Here is an 18335-nt window from a genome sequence, read left to right as displayed (position 1 = left end):
TTGCTTAGCAGCCAGTTTAGGTTACAGCCTTCATTTTCTTGGTTGAAGTCCACTTATGAGAGTAGTGACTCATGGAGCTTAGGCCTAAGAAAAACTGGATTATGGATAGTATCTCTGAGAAAGAGCTCTTGTCCAGAAATTCTTCTCTGAAGTCTTCCAAGACCTCACTACCCAGTCTACCTAAGATAAGAAAGGGGAAAAAAGTGACCTCCCATCCATTCTTTTGGAACTTCGAAGATCAGTACTCGAACACCCGTACGTTATGAAAACTCATTCTTTCAATGTTGGAGACTAACTGGAAAGGGGTGGGGTATGCACAGGACTCCATAAGGATCCTGATCTGGGTGGGGGGTGGGGAGGTGCGCCTCTCACCAAGTCATGAGCTTTGACAGGGGGTGGCACCCACCCAAATGCAAGGGCATCGTTTTTTTTTTAATTTGTAGGAAGGTACCCTTGGAGTCAGCTGTCACCCTGGGCATGGAGGTGATGGATTGGAAGTGCACTGGACATTTGTTAAATTCCAATTATAGGTCAATCCCTTGCTGTGCAAGATTTGTCCCATGGTGTCTCCTAAATTCCCACGGCAGCCGTAAGAGGCATGAATAAAAAGAGCCATTCTATAGATGAACCAAAGCTTAGGGAGACTGGGTAACTTCCACAAGGTCACGTTGCTAGTAAACAACAGATAAGGACCTATTGGGAACCAGTTCTGAGTGGCTTCAAAGCCTGTGTTCATTCTTCTGCCCCCAGAAGAGCGAGGCTGGTATTTAAGGAAGACTGGAAGGTGGGATTAAGAAAGTTTATTTTCCTCTCTTCCCAATTGGATACATCCATCCTCTGGCAGAATCTGGGTCATGGGTTCTCAGTCCTCTTCAGACCCAAGTCCTGCTTTGAGTAACAAATTATTTTGTAACATTTTGAAACATTATTTTGTAATTATTTTATCCTAAAATCAAATTCCCGGGTAACATTACCTACCATATATAATTTCAAAAACAACATAATGCCATAATTTTAATGTAAGTGAAAAAAAAATAATTCCTAATAAAACAACATATAAATGCTCAGATATGACTAAGTTTTTATATGTTTTTTATTGACTTTAGAGAGAGAGGAAGGGAGAGGGAGAAAGGGATAGAATAGAAACATCAATGATGAGAGAGAATCATTGATTGGCTGCCTCCTGCACACTCCCTACTGGGGATGGAGCCCACAACACAGGCACCTGCCCTGACCGGGAACCGAACTGTGACCTCCTGGTTCATGGTCTGACACTCAACCACTGAGCCACATCAGCCAGACAGATTTGACTACTTTAGAAGACAATGAAGTAGTCGGACCCTTGCACCATATAATGACTAATGAATAAGTATAGAATTAAGAAAGAAGATTAGATGCCATTTCATACAAGCAGTGTAGGAAAATAAAAGTGCAGAATTGTGGCTTAGTGGTTGAGTGTTGACCTATGAAGCAGGAGGTCACGGTTCGATTTCCGGTCAGGGCACATGTCCTGGTTGTGGGCTCAGTCCCCAGTGGAGGGCGTGCAGGAGGCAGCAGATCAATGATTCTCTCTCATCATTGTTTCTCTCTCTCTTCCTTACTCTCTGAAATCAATAAAATATATATATATATTTTTTTAAATAAAAGAGCAGAATTATAAATGGATACCTTTATTCCTAGGGTTTATCTCTTTAAGGTCCCAACTAAAAGCCCAAGGTGTTTTCCAGTTCTCCCTCCTCATGGTCAGCCTAATTTTTGCCCCCCAGCTTTCAGAGGCTGTTCAAAGTTCTGCTCACGTCTTCTGCTTTGCAGCCAGCTTTCTAATTAGCAAATATCCAAAGGGAAGAGCAGCACCAACCGCTGGGTTCAGCACTGTGGGCTTCCCCTCTGTCTGGGAGCTTGGGTCTGCATGTTTTTTCTTTTTCTTTTTTAAATATATTTTATTGATTTTTTACAGAGAGGAAGGGAGAAGGATACAGAGTTAGAAACATCGATGAGAGAGAAACATCCATCAGCTGCCTCCTGCACGCCTCCTACTGGGGATGTGCCCGCAACCAAGGTACATGCCCTTGACCGGAATCGAACCCGGGACCCTTCCGTCCGCAGGCCAATGCTCTATCCACTGAGCCACATCGGTTAGGGCTGCGTGTTTTTTCTTGCTTGGTATATCTCTGATCTCTTCAAATACTAGTATTTTATTTAGTCTAGCTTTTTTTTTTTTTTTTTTTTTTTTTTTTTTTTTTATCTCTTCTCTGCCAGAGGATTCGTTGGAAGTACACTAAATCACCAATGAGGAAACGGGTTATTGTATGTTCAAAGTCCTTTGTAAGACATGTTTCATGTCACTAAAAGAAAAAAAAATAAACACAAATTTCAAATACATTGTGGGTACCTACAATATTAATTTTACCTTGAATATTAATAAAAGTGAAAGTTATTGAGCAATGCCAGGATATCTTTACATTTTCCTTACCATCTGTATTACTGCAATTTGAGTAGATAGAATGCTTGGAGGAAATTATACAATAACTTTGAGATGGAATCTTTGTTTCTTATAATGACCTCCTATCTTACTGGGCTTTCTGCATTATTTCTTATTTAAAAAACAGTTTTGATGTTATATGTCAAGTACAGCCAATTATTTGCATAGTGTTCAGCAGGCCATTGAATGTTAGGTAGGACATGAGACCGGGCACGGCCGGGTGTCCAGCCTCCCTGGTCCATTGAGCAGGGGCATCCCGCCAATAATTTTCAACAAGTCAAATGCTCCATGAGTGTCCCCAATATCCTCCAGGGCTCAGTATCACTTTTTTGGAAACCCTACATTAGATTTGTAAAATCATCCCCCACATACAATGCTAGCTCGGGGTAAGTGTGGACTCCAGGGTCATCCGTAGGGGCCAAAGGGTGTTTGGGCCACCTGTTCTGTTGCCTCCTACACCTGACAGTTCCTAAAGCCATCCTAAAATCAGGTGAAAGCAAGTTAGTGATCATATCCAGGACAAAGGTAGAGTCAACACCCACCTTGATCCTTCTTGGGTGGGGGTGGGAGGGAATCCTGCTGAGCGGGCTGGAGATGGTCTTCAGCAATAGTCACCTCTTGCCTTGCCGCCTACCAGACACTGGATTGCTTTAGTTCTGGTATCTCAATCCTCTCCACAAGCCTGTAAAGAAGAATTCTTCTTATTCTCGATGTAGAGATGAGGAAACGGGGACCTAGACCTTTAAGTGACTGCCCACGAGATGAAAACTTCTGTGATTTTGTTGTTCCTCTTTAAGGCTTCCAGCCCTGTTACAACCTTGCGCTCCCTTTAAGGGGGACAAGGAGACAACCTGATGGGAAAGGGCTTGAGGAACAGGAAAAGGGGGTCTAAGAGGGGCTAATAGGGTCCCCAATTCCCCTGCTCCGGTTGCTCTGGGAGCGCACCTCCATAAGCCATCACTGCAGCGGCTGCTACTAGTCCCTGACCCTAGCAGCCCAAATTTCCAGGCATTCTGAGCCCCAGTGTCCCCTCTCTCCTCAGCGCATTCCCAGTGGCCGAGTTTCCAAAGCCCTTGGGCCCATCCTTTACCCCCGCAGCCCCAACAGTCACAGGTCCAGCAACGCCAACCCTGCTGCAGAGTCCACATTCCCCTGGGCTCTGGGTCCGGGAGGAGGTGCGGGGTCCTGCCCTGTAGGTGGCTGGCTTCCAGGGCAGGCGCTCCCACTTGCTGCGCAGGCGCAGGCGAGCTCGCAGCAGAGGCCAGGTAGGCGAGCGTCCATTCCCTTGGCAACGCAGTACACAAATGCTAACCCGAACAAGGGACAAGAAGTGCTTCAACAAAGCGGGTGAGGAGGGTTGCGGTGAAGGGGTCTAGAGTACGGGGGAGGAAGACTGGGGCGGCTGGGAAAGACGAAGTGGAGGGAAGGCAGTTGGGTCCCCTTCATGGACTTTGGTCTGGTTTTTGTTAAGAGCTCGGCAAGGCCCTGTCCTCTGCTCAGCCTCCCTGTGTCTCCCCACCCACTATAAGGCGCTCACTTAGATCCCTCAAGTGGCCTTTCTCCTCCTTCTTGACCTTCAGGATATGTGCCTCAGCACCCCTTCGGAACAGGAGAAGAGAAGAAGATCTTTCCTTACTTCCATCCACACAGCCTTTTGGGAAACAAGTTTCTCCCCCTTAGAGGAGCACCCCACAGAGGGCCTGGATGTTACACAACAGATACTGTGAGTATTCACCTTCCCTGAGGTGTGTCTCCATTCCCCATCTATTTAAAGATAGCCGAGTTTAGTGGAAGAAAAACTACAGAATGTGTGACCTTCAGGGTCCCAAAATGAGAAAGTGCCCTTGTTCTCTGCAGCCAGCTGTCAGGGTCAATGTCAGAGATTAAAGGACCACTCCTCCCCCTTCCAGCCTCCATCCAACACAAGCCTTTGCTTCATATAGTTAACAGGATAGTCTCCACTCCATTCCCACCTCCAAAGACTTGTGAACCAATGCAAGTTACCCACCCATTAGTCCAAACGTGGATTGTGGATGTGTTGGTAGGAGAGTTCATGAAATAATATGATCAGATACACTTGCATTAGAGCAAATTCAGCTCTGTAGTCAGAGGACTGGATTCACGGGAAGGCAAAAAAAAAAAAAAAAAAAAATGTCACTTACTCTACCCTACCCAGGCATTCCCCTGCAAAGTTACCTGTTACTTGTGTCCTTGTTTCTATGGTTTTGAGTCAAAGAAGTCAAGAGAAAGCAACTCTTGCAGAGAAGATTCATTCTAAGTTCATGCTGTTTTGATGACTATAATGTTCTTCGTGTTTTTCTTTGTTTGTTTTAAAAAACATATTCTACCCAAAGAGGTATGACTGGGTATACAACCTCTCCAAAATCCCGACCAGTAAAAAAGGATATACTTTGGGAGCCAGAACAGCCATGAGGTTTAAGCCGAATAAGGTTAGAAACGGTTGCATGTACTTCAATTTTTGTGTGATCCATGGTGTTGTATGTATGTGCATTGGGGAGCACAGGGCAGTGAGTGGGAGGTTACCAAAACAATATGCTCTGAAATTAAAGAAATATAGACATTTAGGCAAAAGCCATTAAGTCTATCGGAAAAGCTTGGGCTAATGCATTGGAAATGTGTGTGTGAGTGTCTGGGAGAGTGAGAAACAATTATCAGGAGAAGTGGTACCAAATTAGAGTTTCAGTGCTGACTGAGACATCTGATGTTAAAGTACTGGAAGCTTTGCTTATATGCATCAGATTATCTTGTCAGTTAAAAAAAAAAAAAAAACAGCCCAGCCTGTTGTGGCTCAGTGGTTGAGCAGCAATCGATTCTGAGTCATGGCACATGCCCAGGTTTTGGGCTAAGTCCCCAGTAGAGAGCTTGCAGGAGGCAGCCGATCAAAGATTCTCTCCCATCGTTGATTTTTCTATCTCTCTCTCCCTCTCTCTTCTTCTCTGAAATAAATAAAAACATATTTTTAAAAAATCCCACCCTGCCGAAACCGGTTTGGCTCAGTGGATAGAGCGTCGGCCTGCGGACTGAAGGGTCCCGGGTTCGATTCCGGTCAAGGGCATGTACCTTGGTTGCGGGCACATCCCCAGTGGGAGGTGTGCAGGAGGCAGCTGATCGATGTTTCTCTCTCATCGATGTTTCTAGCTCTCTATCCCTCTCCCTTCCTCTCTGTGAAATATCAATAAAATATATTTAAAAAAAAAAATCCCACCCTGACTGGTGTGGCTCAGTTGGTTGGAGCATCATCCAGTGTACCAAACGGTTGCCGGATTCCCAGTCACATGCCTGGGTTCTCTCCCTCTCTTCCCCTTCCTTGCTCTCAATTCAATAAACATATTCTCCGATAAAGCTTAAAAAGAAAACAAGCCCAGCCAGCGTGGCTCAGTCGTTGAGCATCAACCTATGAACCGGGAGGTCACGGTTCAACCCCTGGTCAGGGCACATGCCCAGGATGCAGGTTGCAGACTCAATCCCCAGTGGGGGGCATGCAGGAGGAAGTTGATTTCTACAACCTAAGCATGATGCATTTTTAGGTAGTTGAACCACACCTATCTTAGTTTTCTACTTATCATAGGCCTATTTCTATAGCTTGAGATGGTTAAACCATAGCTGATACATGAACCAGAAGAGGATGATTCTGGTGTGTGTGTGTGCGTGCGTATGTGTGTGTGTGTGTGTGTGTGTGTGTGTGCGCACGTGTGTTTTACTTATTAGGCTTCACATGTATACCTGTGTATCATCTGCTAACATATTGATCTTTTTCTTGGAAACAGGATCTGACACCTCACCCAGCCACGTACCAGACAATAAATCTTCAGAAGGGAAAACAAAAACAAAATTTTGCTCCATTTAATGTCATATTGCCTCGATTTATGACACACTCAAAGGACATGAGTTATCCTGGGTATGTGTCCTCTTTTCTGGGGCACTTCAACAGAAAGCGATAGGAAAGGAAGGACAGATACATAACCACTCATCTTTAAGATTCAACCTCTTTTGCCTTCCATATCTCTGGTATCACAGAAGTTTAAATCATAGTGATTTGTTTAATAAATATTTATGAAGGTGCCAGGCAGTTCTGTGGGTTCCAGAGATGTTGCATTGAACCCATCACACAAGGCTCCTGATTTCTTGGAGCTTACATTCTAGAATCCAGACAGATGAGGAGCAAATAAGAAAATATCAACAGTAAGAAGGAGAGTGGCCATATAATGTATTAGTCTGACCGTGACACATTCGAGAGTTAGAGGGGACCTTATTAATAACTATACCAAGACAGTAGCCATAAGCTAAGACTGTCATGAGCAAACCAGGCAGAACGGTGACCTGGCAAGGTGCTATGAGGACAATAAAACAGAATGATGATATAATGCTGAGTGATGGATTGACTGGAGGCTACCTTATCAAGGGTTGTGGAGAGAGGTCTTTCCGGGAAGATGACACCTAATTAGAAAAACATTAACAGCTGAAGGTGCTTGCCCAACATTAAAAACCTGATCAGTCTGTTGCCTGTTATCAAGGAGTTAGACCTAGTTCAGGGACAGCTGATAGGATTCACAAATAGTCACTAAGTCATAGCCATCCTGTTGCATGTTTTTATTTCTAGCCCTGACATGTACAACCCAGTGATAAAGCCACCCCCAAAAGTCACCTGGCCAATGAAATTTGGATCTCCAGACTGGGATCAGATTCCATGTCTGCAGAAAAGGACCCTAAAAGCTGAGGTAACGACACTGGGCTTCTTTAGAGCACTATCTAGTTCTTCCTTAGGGGTTCCTAACGGGGAGTCGTGAATGAGCTCTGGAAAGTCCTGTCCCCCTGAAATTATATGCACAATTTTGTGTGTATACGCATATAGGGATTTGGGGGAAAGTTGTACAATTTTATTAGATATTTTTGTCTTTAAACTAGAATTTATTGGTATACAATAAATCTTTCATAGATAAAGTGGCACATCTTTGCAGCTTCTATTGCACCAAGTATTGAAGATTAAAGACACAAAGGAAAGAAATATTTGGTTTTGAAAACACTGCAAATAGCCAAGTACAGTACTTTGGTAAATAAAACATAAAAGGGTTGGAATGAACACAATGTGTGGAAAGAACGAACCTAGAGGAATGGACTGTGGACGTGGGACAGTGGTCACATTTCTCCCGTGGCACTCCACAGATGAGGCGAGGCTGCTAGACTATGGATCATGACCCTACAGAGGTCTTACATTTATCTCCAGACTGAAGCTAGAACAAGGATAGTGCAATTAGAAAACAAGAGGAGGTTCCCTGCCTGTGAAGAGCCGTGTTCTCCACAGACAAACACCCTCCCTCCCAAGGGGACGGCCGCCCACCGGCACGTCCACCTCGGCAGCAGGAACACGGAGTCTGAGTCCTGGCTCTTCTCGCCGAGCCCAGTGCTGGTGGAAGATGCTGAAGTGTAGCCAGGGAGGCCGAGGCCCTCCCACCAGGGAAAATGAACAAGGAGAGGGGAAGATGTGAGGAGTGCCACATCAGCATTCCTCAAGTTTTGGTTGAAGGACTCCCAGGGGATCGAACTGCAGGCTGAGTCTGTGCTGAGCTCAAATGCTTGCTATGGACAGCTGGCAAGAGCAGTCTGCGGGGTGTGGACTGCAAAGGTCAGGGTAGACCACTGAGGAGCTGTCCAGTGATCATCACCTTCCATGTTCCCCAGTTATTAGATGTTTTTAAAAAATATTTTTATTGAAGCCCTCGCTGGTTTGGCTCAGTGGATGGAGTATTGGCCTGCAGACTGCAGGGTCCTGGGTTCAATTCTGGTCAAGGACACATGCAGGCTTGATCCCCAGTGGGGGATGTGCAGGAGACAGCCGATCGGTGATTCTCTCTCATCATTGATGTTTCTATCTCTCTCTTCCTCTCCCTTCCTCTCTGAAATCAATAAAGACATATTTTAAAAAGTATTTTTATTGATTTCAGAGAAGAAGGGAGAGAGAAACATCAATGCTGAGAGAGAATCATTGATTGGTTACCTCCTGCATGCCCCCTACTGGGGTTCCAGCCCGCAATCCGGGCATGTGCCCTTGACCAAAATCGAACCTGGGACCCTTCAGCTACAGTCTAATGCTCTATCCATTGAGTCAAACCAGCTAGGGCCATTTTATTAGATTTTTTAAAGGTGAGCATGACTACACAAAAGTTCCAGTGAATCTTACTTAATCCTCAAATAATCTGTGGTAGGTACAGGAGAATTATCTATCTATAATAATAAAAGGGTAATATGCTAATTAGACTGGACATCATTCTGAATGTCCTTCCTGATGAAGCCAGGGCCGGGAGGAAGCCAGCCTGAGTCCCGAGTGCTGGAGGGAAGCCAGTGCTGGCAGCCGGGGGAAAGAAGGCCTACTCTTGCACGAATTTTCATGCATCAGGCCTCTAGTCCTATATAATAAAAGGCTAATATACAAATCGACTGAACAGTGGAACTACTGGTCGCTGTGATGCACACTGACAATCAGGGAGCAGATGCTCAATACAGGAGCTGCCCCCTGGTGGTCAGTGCACTCCCATAGGGGGAGCAACGCTCAGCCAGAAGCCCTGGGCGGGGCTCACAGCTGGCAAGCACAGCTGTGGTGGCAGAAGCCTCTCCCGCCTCTGCAGCAGAACTAAGGATGTCTGACTGATGTTAGTCCTGTGGGGAGCGGGCCTAAGCAGTCAGTCAGACATCCCCTGAGGGCTCCTGGACTGCAAGAGGGCGCAGGCCTGGCTGAGGGACACCCCCCCCCCCCGAGTGCACGAATTTCGTGCACTGGGCCTCTAGTCTGTATATGATAGAGGAGGAAATTGAGACTCAGACGGATTAAGTGACTTGTGCAGGCTACACATGAATCTAGATCTAGATCGATCTAGAGTAGTGGTTCTCAACCTTTCTAATGTTGCAACCCTTTAATAATTTTATGGTTGGGAGTCACCACAACATGAGGAACTGTATTAAAGGGTCGTGGCATTAGAAAGGTTGAGATCCACTGATCTACAGGATGATGGAAAGAACCCTGCTCTTTCCATCATGTCACTTGAGTATTAGATCATCAGGGAATTGTAGAGCATTCTGGTAAGAGCATGGATTCTGGGGACAACCACCTGGGTTCAAATCCTAGCTCCAGTACTTACTTGATGTATAATCTTGGACAAGTCCCCTACTTTTCCTAAGCCTCAGTTTTCTTATCTTTAAAATGAGTATAATAATCAATCTGATAAGGTTGTAAAGATTAAATTAAGGTAGAAAAGCATTTAACACAGTTCCTATAACATAATAAATGCTCAATACATGTCAGCTATCATAATTCCAAAGGTGCCTTTTATTTCCTAGTGGAATTTTGGATTAATTTCACAAATACTTACTAAATGCCTGCTCTATTAGTATAATTGTGCTAGGGCCTATAGGTAACATTCAAGAATTGAAGATATAATCTTTGTTTTCAAGAAGTTTACCAGTTAACTCTTAGAGATTTACCAAATTTAAAAAATAATAATTCTTAACATGATCATCACCAAAGTAAGATGACAAAGAGTCACTGCACATACAAAAGTTGAGAGAATCAGCCCTGGCTGGAGTGGCTCAGTTGGTTGAGCATCGTCCCATGCACTGAAAGGTTGCCGATTCGATTCCTGATCAGGGCGCATGCCTGGGTTGCGGGCTCGATCAATGTTCCCCTCTTAAATTGATGTTTCTTTCTGTCTCTCCCTCTCCCTTCCTCTCTTTCTTAAATAAATCAATAAATCAATAAATATTTTTAACAGTTGAGAGAATCACCGAGGCTACATGACTGTGGGGAGGGGGTTAGCGAGGTCACAACAGCTGCAAAGAACAGCTCTATTTTGCACAGCCAGGAGGACCAGCGACAAAGGGCTCTCCTCCGCATGTGGCCTGAGACAGCATTCTCTCATTGCAGCTGCCCAGCGACAAGGACTTTAGAAGACATCGGAACCGTCTGGCCTACTTGAGCCTGTTTTACAGTTCAGAGTGTCTTTCTTCACATGCTCCTCCCGACCACGGCATCTCCCAGATGGAGGATGGGGCTGCTTCTCCCCCTCGGCCCTGTGTGGTCCTCTCCTCGGCCAGCATGGGGCTCAGGGAGGGGCAAGGGGCCCCCGCGTACCACGTGAGCGCATAAAGGCCAGTTTCTCACTGTATTTCGGCCTTCACGGCACCTATTTGAAATGCAAAGGTTTCTCTCTCTCTCTCTAACATTCTTAAGTTGGGGATCGGTCTGGTTCATGTTCTCTTCCAGAATGGAGAGAGGAAAGCAAAGCGTTGGAGTGGAGTGCTGGGAGGGGGATGACCTCGGGCGGAGGCCTCCCATAGATCCCACCGCGTCCTCCGTCCTCCTGTCTGCGCACAGACCTGCTCTCCCGGGTTCTCTCCCATCGCGCAGCGAACAGACCCCCGGCCACAGCTGCTGCTAAGTTTCATTTAGAATAAACGACTAAAAGAACAAACACAAAAAGGACATTTTGAAAGGAACGTCAAAGGCAATTGGAGTTTCCCAATTTATTCGTTGCGGGAAGTAGGACTGTAGTGAACAGAAGGCGTCGGGGTAGTTTGAAACGGTGCGGTGAGCCCGCAGCCACGCGAGCTCTGCGCGGGGTGCAGACAGCTGTGAGCTCTGCGCGGGGTGCAGACAGCGGCCCCTCGCCGTCTAGGCGGCGAAGGCAAAGCCCACCCTGTTGTTGGCCATGTCGTAGACCGAGTAGTACTCCTTGAGGAAGACGTCCCCCAGGATCCACAGCGGCTGCCCGTTGGGGGAGGGCAGGTAAGTGGCCTCGATCCCCAGCCTGCAGTAGCCGTTGTTCTAAGGGGACAGGGGACACCAGGATATAACTAACCATTTGCACTGTACAGACCTCCCGCCACCCGGACTTCCCCCACCCTGCATTCCATGGCACCCTTCGGGGTCTCTGAATTCTTGTTCACCCCCAGCCCTGCCCCGGGGATTCCCCATAGCTGCCCAGATGTGAGCTGGGATACGGGACAGCTGTAGGCCCCATCCAACCACATATCCTGGGGGTGACGACATACGTTGAGGACATAGGCGGAGGGAGGCAGAGGGAACTGGGACCCGCTGATGGTGAAGGTGATGGTGGGCAAGCTCTGCACGGAGTTGCAGGCGACCACGAACTGGGAGACAGAAAAGGCAAAGTTGTCGAGCGCCCCCTGGAGCCCAGACGAAGGGGAGCCCCCTTTTCCTGTGTGACTGTGCCTGACTCTCTCAGAGCCAGGACCGCAGGCCTGACTCCCGTACAACGCTGACCAGACCCTCTTGCTTCTGGAATCCTCTCCTTTCAGGCATCTAGCTCTTAGACTTGGGTTGTATCCATATGACTATAACGAGTTAGGCTCATTCCACAACAATTTCTAAACCAGAAAATATTAAAGTACAAATTACAGCGAAAAGACGTGGATACACACACACACACACACACACACACACACCCTGGGGAACCAGGATTTAGTCTGGGCCCAGACTGTCGCACACAGGGAGAAGCAAACTACTGATACGTGTGCTAAGAGGAGGAGGAGTGGGGCCAGGAGGCTTCTTGGAGTAAACTCCAGAGATGTATTCCTGGTGAAGACAGAAACCCAAGTGGAATGGGAAAATGCATTGCGCCCTGATGACATTGCAGCCAAATGACAGTGGCCAGACCAAGCTGACGTGTTCCTAAGACCTGCGATGGGCTAACAGCATCTCCCAATAGCCACTGGTCCCACACTCACAGTCTGGATGGAGTCGGTATTACTCATCCCCTTACCCTTCTCTGCATTGAGAATTCATGCTGTGTTCCCACCCGATGTGTCCTGTCAGGGGCTCAGGGGCCCACCCAGCCCTTCCACCTCCCTCTGATGACCTCATTGCCTGAGCGCGGGCTCCCGTGTTGAGCCTGCCTGGCTGTACAGAGACTCCCATGGCTTCTGGTTACTCACATCACCATTCTGAGCCTGCTGGGCTCCCGTCGCTTGCAGGAAGGAGCCCATGTACTGCTGGGGAACTGCCAGCAGGAAGGTGCCTGTATCCACGATGGCCTGGCAGCCCTGGGAGCACCAGCCAGTGGCCTGGTTACCGATGGCAAACCTGAGGGGGACACCGGTGCCGAGAGAGTCAGGAGCATCTGCTACCAACATGGCCACCCCTCATCCACCAACCGCACAGCTCCGGCAGCCTGGCTCTTCCAGGAAGCAGCCATCCCCAACACCTCTGCCCAGGCGTGCTTCTGTGCCTTTCTGGTCACAGGAGTGTTGCCCTCATTCTTGGTCTGGCAACCCCTCCAGCTCTGGCTGAAAGCTCTTGGAAGGCAGGAACTGGATGCCAGAGTCTATCTCAGCCTGAGGGTTTGATGATTCCTCGAGAAAGCCATGCCATGCCAGCAACAGGAAATGCTGTCATGCTAGAGAAACACCCCACGAGTGTCCCTCATCCACAGGAACTCTCTGCTTCTCTACTTACTCCTGAATGGCAATCTGCCAGTACAGTTCCTGGGTGACAGGGGCCCAGACGATCTGACCAGAATAAAGCTGGTTGTCCACACCGCCCAGGATGAGCTCTCCGCCGTACTGATGGGTTGGTTGGCTGAAAAGAATTGTAACAAGAATGAGTTTCCATAACACAGATGGGTCAGGTGTTCCTCTCGCTCCTCCCTTCTCCCCTCTCCTTCCCTCCCACACAGGGGTACCGCAGAACGAGGGGGTGCTCTTCAGACTTCACCCGGCTCAAGGTACAAGGGAAAGGGGAATTCTCAGAGAGACACCCAGCTATTCTCGGAAATAATTATCAGAGAATTGGACACACGGACTTGGAAATCAGGCACCTGGAAAAAAGCTATAAAAGTATCCCAGACACCCTGCCTGGGGCAAAGCACCCTCTGAGAGCACCTGGGGTGGCCTGACAGAGATGCCAAGGCTGCCGGGATGGGGGTGCTTCTGTCGTGGCCAGGGGGGTCACCAGGTAATGCTGAGAGGATTGGGTCTGTTGTGTTCACGACCCTGCACCTGCCAGTCATGGACGAAAGGCATTTGGACTTCAGGTTCCCTGAGGATCATGTGTGTAGAAAAAAAAGCAGGGAGTGAAGCGTGTCACAAAAGTTCAAGGCCAGGCGGAGAAGGAAAAGCACTGGCTTTCAGATCGAGATATTTGTGTTTGAGTCTCAGCTTTACACCCACATGGGGGGAGCTTTCTTAACATTCACAACTTGTTTGAGCTTCCACTTCCTCACTGGAAAAGGGAGGCCAACAACGGATTGTAAGATGGCCTTTGAAGTCATTGCTACAAGAACCCTTCATAAAGCCAGAGATGCCGTTACAATTATCATCTCGTTGTTCTCTTCACTGGTCAGTGTTCATGGCGCTTGTTCCATGGCTCCGCAGTTATGCTGACCACTCCCAGCAATCTCCAGGTTTACCGGACCAATATTGAGGGACTACTGCTTATTTTTTAAGAAAAGAGTCATTGTATGGTTTATGGCCACAATTCAAAATTCTTCCAGTGCATTTAAAATAAAATTCCCCCAAAAATGTGTTTATAACATTTCAGAAAGGCATAGCAAATTACAGTCACTGAGTCAGAAAACTCTACAACCTGAACTCTTGTCTGATGTTGAGTTGTCCAAAGCCCCCCCGGAGCCTCGTTTGCTGACCTGTTCCCGGGGCCAGGCCTCTTACCGAGAGAAGTAGAAGCTGAAGATGGGCCGGGTGAGCTGGCCCTGCTGCAGCATCCCCTGCATGACCGTGGGGGCATTGCCCACCGCCATGTTGGGGTAGGCCATCCCCAGGATCCCATCAAAGTCTGAGTAGTAGAAGGGGTTGTTGGGCTCATTCTCGCTCAGGCCGAACTCTTGGTTATTGACGACGATGTTCTGAACCTGGGCCAAGCAGACAGAGCAGCTGAACAATTCAACGTGGACAAACCCTTCCCGGATGTAGGTGCCCAGGGCCTGGGATCGAGAACCTGTTCTGGGAAGAGAAGCTGGCTTCCTTCATGCTGAGCTCCCTCCTGGGTGTGGGTGTGGAAGGCGAAAGGGCAACAGTGTCACCCAACCACGTATGCTTTAGGAAAAGGAGTGTGGGTGCTGGGGAAGCAAAGGCGGTTGTTTTCTGGAGTTCTAGTTTTCATTTCCATGGACAGCAACTGGTTTTATATTGAGCAGTCCACGTGCAAAAACAGCAGAGAAACTATGGGTGTTAGACATAAAAACATAAGAAAATAGTGAAAGGATGGATCTTCAAATAACCAAGGTGAAGTTGGGTGGAGGAGGAAGCAGACGTTCTGTGTGGGTGCAGAGGGTAGGGTGAAGGGCAGGGAACAAAGTCACAAGAAGACACACAGCTTCAACACAGCATAAAGGGCATTCTGCAGCCAGGGCTGCTGTGGAGGCAACGCCTGTCTTGGGAGGAAGGTTGAATTAGACGGCCTTGGATGCCTTTTCCAACTCTCAGCTCCTGGGAAGGTTTGACCTAACTTGTAATCATGGATTTCTCTGGGAGCTTATGGCTTTAGAAATGGGAGCCAAAGCACAGGACCTCCGAAGCTATGAGGACGTCACTCACAGTCACAGTGTCATAGCCCAGGACCACACTCAGGCTGCCACTCCCATAGGACAGGGTGTAGGTTTGCCCATTGTTCCTGAAGGTGGAGGACAGGCTGGGGTTGAACCTGTTGTGATTGGCTGTAGAAAGACAGAATGAAATATTAGCATCATTCACTGCTTTCAGAATGCTTGGAGGAAACATACTCTCAATGGCCTGGGATCATCAGACCAAGTCTGGGATGGGGCTCAGCCTCGGATCCTTCACAGTATAGACAAACTGTGTTAGCCCCAGAAAAGTCTGCCCCCTTAGGCAGCAAACATTGCCTCAATTCCTTTCAATCCATCATTCCCTGAGGGATGGATCCCCTCAAAAATGTCAGGGATTCTGGCCCACTGGAGAGAGAGTAGGGAAAGGGACAATGTAGAAAGAAGTGGAAGTTTTAGTCTATGTCTGCTGCCTCTCTCTAAAACTGTTGGCAAGACTGAGGGCAAGATTTCTAGAGGTTCCTAATTTAAGAAGGATGAGATCATGGGTATGCACCAAGAACTCTGTACTTGACATGATAACCTGGGCCAATCCTGACTCCGCCCCTCACTCTGCTCCCATCCATGGCAGGGGTGGCATGGTGGTATACTCACAGCAGGCCTGGCTCTGGCAATAGGTGGAGGGCACCCACAGATTGGAAGAGCCCGTGTCAAAGAGGACCAGGAAATTTTGGGGTGGTGTCCCAACGCTTATCTCCCCGAAATAGAAAGCCTGCAAAGAAAGGTTTGTCACTCTCATTACGCAGCTTAGCCTTGTCCGAAGGGTGGGGAAGAAGCTGACCCACTGAGAGTCACATTTTGCCCAAATCATTCCTTAAGGGAATAAGAGGCTTCTCCCACAATTTTTCCACCCCATGTGTGATTCCCTAAAGTGGCTTCCAGCTCTGATGCTCTGTGTAACATCTTACTAAGAACAGTCCATGGGACACCAGTAAGTCAAGATGCCCTGAGCAGACATCGTAGCCTCAAGAACATTCTAATACTTTCTCTGGACACCAGTGTATCTTTCCAAAGGGGGCGATTTTCCCTAGTGGCCTTGCACATGTTTTCCTTCTTTTCTAAAAAAATATATATTTTATTGACTTCAGAGAGGAAGGGAGAGGGAGAGAGAGATAGAAACATCAATGATGAGAGAGAATCATTGATCGCCTGCCTCCTGCACACCTCCTACTAGGGATCGAGCCTGGAACCTGGGCGTGTGCCCTTGACTGGAATCGAACCTGGGACCCTTCAGTTGGCAGGCTGATGCTCTATCCACCGAGCCAAACCAGCTAAGCACGTGTTTTCCTTCTTTCTCCTGCAGCTCATTGCTAGGACTTCCCTGGGATCTCTCCATTGAGTTGAACATTACCCCTGTAAGTCTCTTAACCATATACATGGGGCTTTGGAGAGATGAGCCAGTAATGAGAGAAAAGGGGAAAGGAAAGGGAGCTACTATCCTATTAGATTCTACCAACTCATAACTTATTTAGATACTTTCCATAGGAAAGTGAGACTTGGGTTTAGTAATTAGTCCAAATCAGAGCTAATGAGGGGTATAAATGAGTACTTTTAAATGGTTATCAGCCAAGGGTGTGGCACCCCTCCACCTTCACTCACATCCAAGTAGTTAGTGATGGGTTCATAAGCAACAGCATCATTGTTGAAATGATACTTGGCGGCTGGGTCCTCCTTTCGGTGGTTCTTCAGGAACTTCTCCAGGACGCCCTTCTCCTCCATTGTCTGGCGGATAGACTTGCCTTTTTTAAGAATGATTCTGCAGAGAATGGGGTTAAAAAAATGAATGATCTTCACCTTGCCCCATTAAAGCAACCTCTTCAATGATCTGACCTGGAGTTTTCAAATCTCTTCAGTACTCTCTGCTCAGGAAGAGCGAGGTACAGGAAATCCTCCGGGATTTTAGCAAGTTCTAACCTGCAGTCATTCCTGGGTTCCCAGCACAGAAATACACTTCATAATATTTGGGGAGCTTTGTGCTTATATCTTATTTCCAGAGAATAACTGTTTCTTCCCAGCGCCTGCTATGAGCTTGGGATAGGGATTGTCCATTCTTCTAAGCCAACAAAACACTCAACCCACCCTTACGTACGTACGTACGTACGTACGCACGCACACACAAACACACACACACACACACACACACACCATCCATCCATCCATCCATCCATCCATCCATCCATCCATCCATTTCAAGTCTTGGCCCCAAGTGGGTGTTCAGTTCGTGGTACAATCTGACTGCCTCTCCAAGAGACCTGCAGCCCTTTGTTCTTCCCTAGCTTGTCACGCTCCCTTAGAGCTGGAATTCACAGTAAGGCTGAATCCCAACACACACCTTTCCACACCCTCTGAGAGGTGTAGGCAAACCAAGACCAAGACCAGGGTCTTCATGGTGCTGAGTTTCACCAACACACAGGACACAGTGACAGACCCAAGTGTTGGGACACACAGAGGGAGGCTGGGTCCCTCTCTTATACTCGGATCTCCCTGCACTTTTCATCTCTGGGCACCTGGACTTTCCTACCTTTGTGACAGCCTGTTCCCCTACACTTCCATGGATTCTGTTTGTTTTTCCCTTTGGCAAGCGTGAAGGACTTTATCTACTCTGTGGTCTATTTAAAAAGCCATTAGTGGCTTTGCTGATGGAATCTAAAGATTAGGATGTGATAACAAATGTAAAGTTTACTGGAGACAAAAGATCCTGGTGCCCGTGTCTACTGGGAAGTGGGTGCTGGCACCTTCTACCAGAACAACAGAACAGTTTGCTCTTTAGCTTCAAAGGGCATGTGCTCTTTTGAGATTTGCAGTCTACTCTCTACTTCTCTTTCTCCTCCCTCTTCCTCTGATCAGTCCCGTCTATAGCTTTCCATAGATGATTCTCGCTCCTTATATTCAACGTCTCAGTTCACAAATTAGCCAACATGTATTGAATGCCCACTCTCTGCTCACCTCCGTAGTGAGCTCTGGAAGTGCAAAGACAATTAAGACATGGCCCTGGTATGTAAATGTCTGCATTTCTGATGAAATGACTGACACATCATCAAATTACCCCCGCCCCCATGGTCATATAGTCAATAAATGGTAGAGGGGGGACTAAGTCTCTGGTGTGTCTGAACTCAACCTCTACCTAACCACAGCCTCCTCTAAGCCTGGTGTACGCAGGCTCTCATAGCTTCAATGTGCATGAAACTATCAATTTTAATGATAATAACAACAAAGAGATTTATACTTGCTTTCCCTTTTTTGTA

The 18335-nt window shown here is 47.5% G+C and overlaps 2 protein-coding genes across 2 annotated transcripts; one reads left to right on the top strand and one right to left on the bottom strand.

Annotated features, from left to right (window-relative positions):
* The first annotated feature begins 3771 nt into the window (after positions 1-3771).
* CIMAP3 (ciliary microtubule associated protein 3) lies at positions 3772-10954 on the top strand. The gene is made up of 6 exons (XM_080648125.1): positions 3772-3829; positions 4063-4205; positions 4837-4932; positions 6271-6401; positions 7104-7221; positions 10419-10954. The coding sequence occupies exons 1-6, from the start codon at positions 3787-3789 to the stop codon at positions 10638-10640; spliced, it is 753 nt and encodes a 250-aa protein (XP_080504251.1). The 5' UTR covers positions 3772-3786; the 3' UTR covers positions 10641-10954.
* Positions 10955-11165: 211 nt separating this feature from the next.
* LOC308237535 (pepsin B) lies at positions 11166-17478 on the bottom strand (the record flags this gene model as incomplete). The annotated part of the gene is made up of 9 exons (XM_080648275.1): positions 11166-11318; positions 11546-11644; positions 12449-12596; positions 12969-13091; positions 14180-14379; positions 15065-15183; positions 15685-15802; positions 16690-16846; positions 17423-17478. 9 exons carry the CDS (start codon positions 17476-17478, stop codon positions 11166-11168), a joined length of 1173 nt encoding a protein of 390 aa, XP_080504401.1.
* Positions 17479-18335: the final 857 nt, after the last annotated feature.

Source organism: Plecotus auritus, assembly GCF_963455305.1.
Source record: "Plecotus auritus genome assembly, chromosome: 12".
Lineage (NCBI taxonomy): Eukaryota > Metazoa > Chordata > Mammalia > Chiroptera > Vespertilionidae > Plecotus > Plecotus auritus.
The sequence above is the reverse complement of the archived record's forward strand: the minus strand, read 5'-3'. Positions and strand labels throughout refer to the sequence as shown.

Bases quoted from the DNA above. Each gene is read 5' to 3' on its own strand.
- CIMAP3 (XM_080648125.1), top strand. From the start codon at position 3,787: ATGCTAACCCGAACAAGGGACAAGAAGTGCTTCAACAAAGCGG. The intron at 4,933-6,270 runs GTTAGAAACGGT...TCTTGGAAACAG, and splicing joins TGAGGTTTAAGCCGAATAAG to GATCTGACACCTCACCCAGC. The intron at 6,402-7,103 runs GTATGTGTCCTC...TTTTATTTCTAG, and splicing joins AAGGACATGAGTTATCCTGG to CCCTGACATGTACAACCCAG.